Here is a 12,107-nt window from a genome sequence, read left to right on the forward strand (position 1 = left end):
GCCTCAAGAAGGTAATGATAAGCTGCCTTCTTGACTGCTATAGTCCTTGGGGTGTAGATCCATCCGTACTGCTACTGGGAATAAAGTTCCAGGGTTTTGACTCTTGACAATGAAAGAACAACAACATATTGTTCTATGTTCTGTACTGCTGGCAGTATTGTGTGTGGTTTGGACAAGAACTTAGAAGGTGATGATGTACCTGTTCATCCTTGGCTTTTACCTCTCTAAGTGGTAAAAGTCACAGGAACAAAGAACAATATAAAAGGAACAGGTACTTTGACCCTCCAAGCCTGCACTGAAGCATTTTGCCCTTCCATACTAAAATTGTCTTCACTTACAGCATCTGTATTTCTCTATTCACTTCTGACAGACTGACATGCAACTAAAAAGACCATTTCATAACTTCAGGATGTCTACAAGAGCTGATCACGTACTTTCAAAGTATTGTCACAGCAGCCAATTTGTAAACAGCAAGGTCACATAAATAGGAACCTGATGACAATACAATATTTCTCACCTAAGATTGAAGAAACATTGGCTAGGGCACAAAATACGCGTCTTCAGTTTTTCTTTGAAATTGTGCCATGGGATTTTATGTCTAATTGACAGAGTAATTGGGAATGCGGCTTAACGTCTCAGCCTAAACATGGCAACTCAGATAATACACCACTCTTAGTACTCTTCTGCCATATCAGCCCTTGAGTATACATTCAGATCTTGGTGTGAACCTGACTCCACAACCTCTGTCTTGACGACATGTACTAATTCTGAAATAAGACATATTTGTGCAGCATTTCTGGTATTCTCAGATGCAAGTTTATGGATTGGAGTAAGTAACCTGATGTATTCCTTGGTATCTTGCTCTTGCTTTGAATTACTTGGGAATGCTTGGTGATGGACACCATAAATAAAATTTGGATAGTAATTGCCTTTTTATACATTAAGTGGTGTAGTTAATACAAGAAGAAACATGATTTCAACAGAAAAAAAACTTAGTTTATTCCCTTATTACAACTTTGAAAAAATACTATTACCATTCTTTCAGATACACAAACAACAGTGCAAATTAGAGGCATTCAGATACTTGCTGACTAAACTCCTTCCTCAAATGTGGAATTCATATGTACATTTCAAAATGCAGCAAAATATTTTAACCACATCCTGTTGCAAGAAAGCACTGAGGCACGGAGATAATCAATCGAGTGAAAATGTTCGTTTTCTTCAGCAATACATAATATAACTGAAAGGTTAGTCATGATTTTTGTGAATCTTAAGCGAAACTTAAGATATACAATATCATTTACATCTCCAGGATTCCCTAAAAAGTAGTTCACAGCCAAGGAATTAGTTTTGAAGTATAGTCACTGCACTCATGCATACTAGTATGTACTGAGATCCTAATAAATGACTAACTGGTTTGTTTTAGTGGCATTCATTAAAGGGTAAATGTAGGCCAGGAAGATTTGAAACTAAACAGGTGAGAGCACCATGGATCTTAACAACAAACAGGACCTTTGTTTAATGTCTCATGTCAATAATGATACCTCAGGCAATGCAATACTCCCTTGGCAAAACAGTGAAGTATTAGCCTAGTTTATGTGCTTAAGTCGTTCACTGGGGCTGAAACTCGACATTCTGATTCGGAAGCACAAGTAAGTAGCAGCACTGAGACCAGCTGACTTAAAAATCTTACATAATGTATACAGGAGATAAGTATATAAAGCCCTGTCACTAACTTCACACAGAATATTTCAAAAATTACAACTAGGATGCTCCATTTCATGTCAATACTTAAAGAAAAAGTACTTTACAGGTTTTACATGTTTTTAACAAATTTGGATTGAAAATATTTAATTCTAAGTTCTACATGAAAATTAAAAAGGCACTTTTTCTAAAATAAAATGGAAATTTTGGTGCCAATTTTCATGAACAGCATTTATGTTTCAAGTAATCCCAGTAATTACAGTCTTAGAACTGCATTATTTAAAAAAAAACTTACTTTGTGGAACTGAAAATTTACAGAAGCAATCTAGCTGGTGTGCCAAAACCAGAGCTGAATTACAGATAAAATAGTTTGGCATGGTACAAAATAGGAGTTAAAAAGAGTCACTACATTTTTCTCCCATAGGTTATAGGTATTTCTGGCTAAGTCAGCATTTGTTACCCATCACTAATTGACTTGGAGTATGTGGTAACGAGTTGCCTGCTTGAACCATTACAGTCTGCAGTTAAGTGTACCAGCAGTACACCAGGAGTTCCAGGACTTTGACCCAGCCACAAAGAATGAACCTGATAATTTCAAACCAACATAGGATGGTTTGGGGGAAAGAGAACTTGCAGATGGTGGGTCTTCCCATGTATTTACTGATAGTCATTCTATATATTAGAGATTTGGCACTCAGAAGGTGCTGTTAAAGGATCCTTGGTGAGTTGTTGCATTGTACCTTGTATATGGTACACACTGTTGCCACTGTGAAGTAAGGGGTGGAGGCAATGAATATTAAAAGATGCTGAATGTCAATCATGTGGCTACTTTATCCCACATGGTGTCGAGCTTCTTCTGTGCAGTTGGAGCTGCACTCACCCAGGCTTGTGGCAGCATTCTATTATGCTCCTGGCTTGTGCCTTGTGGATGGTGACAAATGTTAGGAAGTTAGGAGATCTGTTATTTGCTGCACGTACCCAGCCTCTGATTTACCTTTGTAGGTGGTACTTGTATGGTAAACCAATTCAGTTTCTTTCAAATGGTAATCTCCAGAATGTAGATGCTGGTTAAGGGGAGAACTTGTAGGTGCTGCTTGGTGCTTAAGGATTCATGAATGACATGGAAATACATTTCCAAAATAGAAAGGAAACAATAGTTTGGTCATAACCAAGCTAGGCTGACTAAATGTTTGAAAATTTAATGTTTGTCACATGACGTTTTCTTCCTTTGCAATGGTTTTATAATCAGCGACTCTCCTTCAAATATTATTCCAATAAAAATTAAAATTCACAATATACATGTTACAAAGACATTCTATTTTTCTACAAATTATAATTTATAAATATTTATCAAATAAAAACTATTACTTATAAGCACATTGTCAGAAACTGTGATGGAGGGCACGTGATATCATTGTTCACTTGAACTATGAAATTTACAAGGGGCACATTTCAGCATATCTAAGCTTGGATTGTGTTTGTAAAGAATTGAGAGTACACAGAACAGTAGTGAAAAACTGGTGTTGGGAACAAAGGAAAGCAATGAATTAGTACAGTCAATACTATGGCGTATTGACATGTCAACATGTGTTGATTTTAATGAATCGTCTTAAATCATTAACAAGACCAATACTGTGTTCAGTAAGCTTCCTAAGTAATTTAGTTGAATAAACTGCAGGATAGTGATAGAGTGAAACCAAGTGCTGTGCCAGGGACAGAGGACAGATAAGCTTTGAAAATGTAAGAGAAATATTCTTAGAACTTGGAATTGGTCAGAGTATATGTTTGTAAAAGGTGACCTCCTTTTCCTCTATTTAAATTAATGATAAAACTGAAGAGGTTCAGATGTGATCTTCCAGTTGCTGAACCAATTTGCAGACTTTGCAGACCTCAAAAGAGAGTGAGGCCTCAAACGGCCAAGTTGTAAATGCCAAAAATAAAGCAGAGCAGTGGTAATCAGAAGTCATCAATACCGAGACAGAGACACCGTAGTAAATGAGAAGGCATGTGTAAATTCTACTAACCAATAACATATTTGAAAAGTCCATCACAATTCCAGCAGTTTTGATTACCTGTTAATAATATTTTGTTAGCCTGATTCGATAAGTTCACTGGTATACTTTTTAAAAATCTTATTATATACACGTGTTTAAATAAGTTGCCATTCAACTTAATGCTAAAGCCACAGCAAACCAAGTTGGTGGTCACCATCTCATTGACTTTTGTAAGATATGTACAAATCTTGAAAACACAGCCCTGTTGTGTTAAAAAGAGGAAATCAGAATCCTTCTTGAGAATCCACTTTTGGTGAGAAGGTCACTCGACTGGAAATGTCCACTATCTTCTCTCTAAAAAAGCTGATGGACCTGCTGAGCGTCTCACTCATTTTTTGCTTTTAATTTCAGATTTCCAGCATCCAATGTATTTTGCTTTTATACTTATGAAATCTTTGAGCTTTGTTGTATCTTTTCTCAGCTGACTTAACACTGGTCCAGGCTGATGTGGAATATTCATTGAGTGTCATTGTCCCAAACAACCAACAAAATTTAACAAAGTTTTTGAGGTGAACCGATGCTCAAGAATGCACACTATTGACAATTGTGAACAAGATTAAGACTGAAGAATTCAACATACAAAACTATCTTTAAAAACTGTACAGACTTTGAAAACTGCTACAATACACCTACCTGACAAAACCAAGGGAAAATTTCTCAATTCATATGGCATAAACACTTGTGGGTTATGTACAGACTGGACATTCTGTTGCATGATCCAATACTTCTGTTCATTCAACGCACACTGAATGGAGAACTGGAGACTTCCTAAGTTGCAGCAGACTGAAGTTAAAAAATGTCCATTTTATATTTGAAAGCTGTTAAAAGGTCTCTTGCATATTCTCAGGTCTGTAAGTAAAAAGGAAGAATCTGTTCATCTGCTTAACAGGATGGCCTACTTTTACTAGAGTAAGCATACTAGGAATTTTCACTACTCCGGTTCAGGCTGCCTGCAGCTGCATTACTCGGAGACTGAAGGAATTCATGGAAGTCTTGGACCAGGTCTCCCTGTTCGCCAACACTCAGGTGTGGAGGACTCCCTATTAGAGGAGAAAAGAAAAATAAAGGTGCCATTTTGAGTGTAAGTAAAATTTCTGAACAGAGAAACTTTAACCTGCAAAATTGAACATGTACTGTATTTAGCAAAGCAAAGGTAAACCTAGGATAGGCCAGTCACGGATACTGCTTTTACCAAGTTCTCTCATTTCTGGTTGATACAACATTACTCCTTGCTTTCCATTTGAACCATGCAACCACTGTCATTTTATTACACAGCATTGCATTTATCAAACTCTGACACCTCACATATCTTAACTAATCAAATTCCTACTGAACAAATGCATGCTGACATTTATTTATTAACTCATTTTTCAAAGTTCCTATTTAATGCCAAATAATTACTTTCATTCTTTTATAGCATGTGAGCATCATCATCATCAAGGTCAGCATTTGATGTCCATCCTGAATTGCCTTTTACAGCAGTTAAGAGTTAATCGCTTTGCCATATTTATGCTAGATGAGACATGGAAAGCAGGTTACTTGTCCTAAATGGCATTAGTGAACCAGAATGTATTTGAATGACAATTAATCTTTGTATCGTTACTGAGAATAGTGAGGTTTATAGGTTTTTCATTTGAACACAACAGCAACTTTTGCAGGCCTCCATAGTTTGTTGTAATTATTACTCTCCTCAAGCTACAATACATCTCATTTGGATCCACGTGAGTTTTCTACTTTTAGTGTTGCCAACAATTTAAAATACGTCCTTTTTTATTTTTCAAAATACATCCAAATCTTGAAGCTACCTCCCCTATTACTGTAATAGTGACACCATTCTCTAATGCAAAATACTCATTTAGTACTTCAGCCATCTCTCCCGAGATGGTCAGCTTTTCTGGTCTCCAATCAGTATGACCACCTGTCCATTTAAGTACTGTAAGGCTGAGCTTTCTCTTTCTTGTATTTTCAATCCAACATTCACATGAATTTCAAATTGGAATCAGATTTTCCAAAAATAAAAGTCATTCATAAACTTCTGACGGCAATCATATACTTCATTGAAAAGACTAACTGGTTGTGCTCCAGTGATGCCACTGAAAAGGAATAGCACACCTTCCACTGCATCTATTGATCACAGCTTCCAAAGTGCATCAATAAACATAAAGCATTCAAATAAAATTTATAACAAAAATAAAAGTAAGATTCTGCAACTTGTTTTTTTGCAGTATTCAACCAAAATTAAATCTGGAATGGCATTTCCACATTCAATCTTTTTCAAACAAACTATTTACAAGCTATTCATTATCAGAAAGAATGAAAGTGTATACTTTACACACGAGTACTGAATTAGCAAATAAAAGATTAGTATTTGTAACTAAATCAGATGTAGACAGCATGCTGAGTGAGATCCTTAAACCCGAAAAAGGTTACATTTACATTATCCAAAGTACTGTACATTTCACAATCTAACCATGACCATAAGAACTAAACAAGGACCAATTACTAAATGATTAATCCCACTTTCATTCTTCAGGTGCCATAGCAACATAATTGCTGAGTATTTATCAGCTAGGCCTGAAGGCTTTTGAAATGATGATACTAAAACAGGTCACAAGATAAATACAGATTAAGACCATTCAGCCCATTTTAATTCAACCATAATTGCTACTTTTGTTTGTTAAATAATTCCAGGTTTCTCATCTTTGTCAGGTCTTGCTGAGCTTTTGTTGCCTGAAAAACTAGATTATTTACAAAATAACCTTCAGTTTGAACTTAAGCTTACTGTTTTATTTAAGCTAATATTTTAGACATTTTCTTCCCTCACATATGTACGACTGTAAACAAGCTTAAAAGATATGGTCTTGGGCATCTTATCTCCAAACTGCACACCACTCATCTGCAAACCTGAGACTCCAGGTAAGTCTTGAGACTACTCCCTACATCATCTCCAATGCTCAAGTGTCACCATTTTTTGTTGTACAGATGATTTAGCACAGACCAGGATGTAATGGGATATGCAAAGCAATCAACCTCTCAATTCATCCACGGAGAACAGCAAGTGCATTAAATTTAGTGGTTCTATTAATTATATAATTGCAGTATTACAACTCAACTTGTCTTCTTGTGATGGATTGTAATTTTTTCAGATTGTGAAAATTTAAAGTAATGATGGATTGAATTCGATGCACACCATTAGTAGGGAAAGAAAATAATGGGTGGCAGTAATCTATAGGCTCTCAGAATTGCCTCATCTGTTAGAGCAATGTATAATTCAGGAAATTATGAAGTCATAAGAAGCATATTACAATTGTCACGATTGATTTTAATCTGCATGTTGACTGGACAAATCAGACATGCAAGGGTAGCATGGAAGTTAAATTTGTAGGGTGCATCAGAGATTATTTCCCAGAGCAATATGTTGTAGAACCTAATCCAAAATAGGCCATCTTAAGATCTAAACACGTGTAATGAGATAGGATTAATAAGAGATCCATAGTTAAGGATGCTTTAAAAGGGTAGCTATCATAACATGGTAGAATTTTAAATTCAGTTTTGGGGGGGGGGGGGGTCACTCAGCTCTCAAACCAGTGCCCTCAACTTAAAAGGTCTATTACAGATGTATGAAAAAATTGTCTAAAGCGGTTGGAAAAATAGACTATTCGAGGTGACCAGTGGCAAACATTAAAGCAGATATTTCATAACACTCCGCAAAAATTCAGTCAAAAAGGAGAAGGATGAACCAATCATGGTCAAAAGATGGAAACATTCAACCAGAAATGTAGGCATACAAATTGGCAAAAAAGAGGATTGAGATTTTTTTCCCCAGAAACAAGCCATGATGACTTGGATGACAAGAAAAGCCATATAGTGAACATTGATTATGAAAGCAAATTGGTAAAAAATAAAACAAAACAGCAAGGGCTACTATGGGTACCTCAAAAGAAAGTGAGTATCTAAACTAACCATGGAACCCTTGGAGGACACAACTAGGGAATTAATAACAACATGAAAATGGCAAATAATTTCAACCAATATTTTGCAATGGCCTTCATATGGAAGACACTACAAACATCCCAACAACAGCAAACAGATAAGCAAGGTAGTAATGGAAGAAAAGGCTTTGTAACATCTTCTAACATGAAGTACAAAAGTATTTCTAATGTATTTCTATAAACTAATTGCAGAACAATTGCTAGCACCTGATGGCCCCCATCTAAGAGTTTTAAAAATAAGTAACTGCAGAAATAGCAGTGGCATTGGTCAAAATATTCCAGAGCTCTATGGACTCCAATGGATTAGAAAACTGTTCCGGTTCAAGAAGGGAGGAAGGCAATGCAGAAAACAGAGTCCATTAATCAAGAAGAAATACTGGATGTTTAGAAAAACTTAATACAGTCAACATGGTTTTGTGAAAGAGAAATCATGGTTGACAAATTTGGTAGAGCTCCTTAAGGTTTTTTTAAAAAAAACATTGATATAAGGGAACTGGTGGATGTAGTTTATTTGGGTTTTCAGACAACATTGATAAAAGTGCTACATAAAAAGGTTACTACACAAGATAGAAGCTATTATTAGCATTAGGAGTGATGTATTGGCAAAGACTGAGGATTTGTTAACACACAGAAGACCAAGATTCAGGATTAACAGGTATTTATCAGTACATAACTATTGAAGTCATATAATAATCAGTCAATCTATCCTCAATTACTCACTACCTGTATTAATGACTTGGAGAGGAGGACAGAGTGTAATGTATCCAAATTTGCTGATGACACAAGAACAGGTAGGAGGTTGAGTGAGTACGCAAAAATGCGGAGTTTAATGTAGGAAAGTGTGAGATGGTACATGTTGGTAAGGAGAATCAAATGGCAATTAAAACAGATTCCAAAAAATTTACTAAGGAATCTGGGTGTTTTTGTGCATGGAATAAAATGTTAGCATTCAGGAGCAACAGGTAATTGAGGCGCCAAATAGCATTTGGCCTTTATTGCTAGAGTGTTGGAATTTAAAATTGGAAAGTCTTGTCAGAAAGGTACAGGATTTAGTGATGCCACACCTGGAGTGCAATGTACAGTTCTGGCCCCCCATATGTAAGAAAGGATGTATAGACATTGGAGGCAGTTCAAAAAGAGATTTACCAGGCCGATTCCTGGGATAAAAGGGTTGACTTATCCAGAATTGTTAAACCAATTAGGCCTTTATTCATGGGAGATTAGAAGAATGAAGAATTATGTTATTGAAACATATGATTATGAGGTTGCTTGACAGGGCATATGTCAAGTTGTGGGGTAATCTCAAACTAGGGACAAATGCCAAATATTTCTGTAACTCTCATTTAAAACAGAATTGTTTGTCCCAGAGGGTAGTGAACTACTGGAATTCTCTACCTCAGAAATCTGTGGAAGCTAGATGACAAAGTATTTAAAAGGAAGTAGACAGATTTTTGAAATATCAGGGAATTGAGGGTTACAATGGGCTGACACACAAAAAAAGGGAAGTTGAAGCTTGAAGCAGATTAGTCATGATCTCATTGAATGATTGGACACACCTGAGGGGCGAAATAGTCTGCTCCTATTTCCTATGTTAGCAGACTATAATATATAGCAGACTGTATAACAATTATGTAACTTGGGAGAATTGTACTGGTGGACTAAGGGTTATGGCTTACAATGCAGTACACTGCATTTAAACACTTTGAGAGTTCATTTTTTTCACACAGCAGGAAATAAGGACTCCATTGAAAGGTTAGGAGCAAAATGGCAGAGGCCTCAAGTGAAAAGCAAACTTCACACAGAAGACTATGTTTCAATGAGCAACTTGCAAATTTACATAACACATACAAAAAGAATGCCACCTCAAGTTTCACAGTATTGATGAAGAAAAAGATTACAAATTGAATTAAAATTAAAGGGCACACGGGATTATGGGTATGATACCACCAACCAAAAAATAAAAGAAAATGAAGGCAAAATATTTAAGCAAAAACAGATGTTGCTGGAAAAGCTCAGCAGGTCTGGCAGCAACTGTGAAGAGAAATTAAAGTTAACGTTTTGGGTCCGATGAACCTTCCTCAGAACTGGATTTCTGAGGAAGGGTGACCAGACTTGTAACGTTAAATATGATTTCTCTTCATAGATTCTGCCAGACCTGCTCAGATTTTCTAGCAACTTCTGTTTTTGTTCCTGATTTACAATATACAGAGTTCTTTCCATTTTTATAAAGTATTTAAGCGTTAGGGATAACAGAGAAAAATATGCAAGTTAAGATAAATAGAGATTGGTTAATACTTCATAATATTAGGCAGAATATCCAGAATTGATTAAAGAGATGAAGGATATAAAAAGAAAATTCTATAGAAGTTAGGCTAAAAAGATGATAGAAATAAAAAGCACCCTTTGAGACATGTGCACTTTCAGCTAGTGCAGGGAATGTAGGAAGTCTCAGCAAAACCATATAATGTACTGTAGAGACTATACTCGCATACAGTTTAGTTTTTATTTTCCTACAGGAGGGATATTTATTTTGTTCAGAGAATATTTGCGTGAGTGGGTCTGGAAAAGCACAGCAGGTCAGGCAGCATCCGAGGAGCAGGAAGTTGAGAATATTTAAGACTGAGATAGATAGATTCTTGAGTATCAAAGACATCAGAGTACGGGGAGAAAGCGGGAGAATGGGGTTGAGAAACTTATCAGCCATGATTGAATGGTGGAACAGACCCGCTGAGCTGAATAGCCTAATTTCTGCTCTATGTCTTATGGTCTTATGATTTAGGAGGGGTTGAGCAGGTTGACCCTGTACTCATTTTAAGTTTAGAAATTAACAGGCGATCTTATTGAAACATTTAATTGAGAGAGTTTGACAAGGGAGATATCGAGCTGATGTCTCCTCCCAGTGGCAGAACCTGGAAATAGAGACCACACACTTCAAAATAAGATGTCTCCCATTTAAAATAGAGGTGGAAATTTCTATCAAAAAAGCATTAGTCTTTGGAATTTGCTTCCAGAGAGTAGTGCAGGCTGGGTTACTGAATATTTTCAAAGGATGATTTAGACAAATGTTTGATTCACAGGGGAGTCAAGGGTTATTTGGCAGGATGGGAAGGTGAGAAAATTTTTTAAAATGAGGCAGGCAGGGCAATGGAGTGAAAGACATAATGAGATCAACCTTTATCTTAATGACTGGTGATACAGAAACAGAAAGGTCTGCTCCTACTCCTCTTATGACCCTATGGGTTCAGAAAGAAGTGGAGAGAAAAAAGTGGAAGCCCTTGAAAGTAAATTTATGTATCATAAAGTTGTTTTAGAATTATTTCTGCTTAGAGTCCATAAATTACTTAGATACTAGGATGAGGGAGTGAAGTCCAAGTTTGCAGATGATAAAAAGACACCAACATTCTAAATAATTCTGGGGATCAAAAGAAAATTGCAAGTCAATAATGAAGTAGACCAATGGGCAAAAAAGTATTAGAGTTTAACGTCAGTAAATGTGAGGTGATATACTTTGAAAACAAAATCCAAAGTCTTACCCCGAATGGACAGAATATGTAGCTGATGAGGACAAGTGGGGGTTGTGGGGTGGTGGTGGGAGGGGGAGTGGATTTAGATGGCCTTCATGTTCAAAAGACATTCAAAATAACATTTGAAGTGAGCAAGGCCATTAAAAAGCCCCTGGAATATTGTCATATATACCATTTGAGAGGTAATGGTGAGGGTACTTAAGTAAGGCCACTGTTGACAGTATGATGTACAATTTAGGCGTCGAGAAATCTAGGAACAATCAAGAGGGTATTAATGTAGATTCAGCATTGTGACTGCATGTATAATTATGAAAACCACCTGAAACAGTGGGACAGCTTTTATTAGAACAGAGATTAAGGGGACTTGATAGAAAGAATGATATATTAGACGACTTTCAGTGATTGAATGATGACAAAGGAAAATGTAAACTTCAACAAATAACAATAGATCAACAACGCTGATTGTCTGAATAAGAGAACCGGTAGTGCCACACAATCTTAGAATAGATCTTGCCGTTTGGAAGTGGGCATCCATGATTCTGTGAACCATCAGCAGTATTGTGCTCCAACACAATCTGCAAACTCACGGCTCAGCATACCCTCCCCGACTACCATTATAATCAATCCAGAAGTCAAACCTGTTTCAATGAAGGGTGCAGGAGGGCATGTCAGCAGCAGCAGCATATCTGAATATTAGATATTAGCAGAATACCTAAACATGAGAGGTCAATCTGGTGATGCTACAAAACATGACTACTTAAGTACCAAACAGCATTAGCGACAAGTGATAGGCAGAGTTAAGCGATTCCACAACCAATGGATCAAATCTAAAT

At 36.5% G+C, this 12,107-nt stretch overlaps 1 protein-coding gene across 5 annotated transcripts in view; it reads right to left on the reverse strand.

The window, feature by feature from the left end:
* Positions 1-2,887: 2,887 nt before the first annotated feature.
* Positions 2,888-12,107, reverse strand: part of brd9 (bromodomain containing 9) — a 71,065-nt gene continuing 61,845 nt past the window's right edge. For all 5 annotated transcript variants that reach the window (XM_072560578.1, XM_072560577.1, XM_072560580.1 and 2 more), the window contains one exon: positions 2,888-4,798. In XM_072560578.1, coding sequence (XP_072416679.1) covers positions 4,677-4,798 — 122 coding nt within the window. In that variant the 3' untranslated portion in view covers positions 2,888-4,676. The remainder of the gene's footprint in view (positions 4,799-12,107) is intronic.

The sequence above is a fragment of the Chiloscyllium punctatum genome, chromosome 41, assembly GCF_047496795.1.
Source record: "Chiloscyllium punctatum isolate Juve2018m chromosome 41, sChiPun1.3, whole genome shotgun sequence".
NCBI classification, from domain to species: domain Eukaryota; kingdom Metazoa; phylum Chordata; class Chondrichthyes; order Orectolobiformes; family Hemiscylliidae; genus Chiloscyllium; species Chiloscyllium punctatum.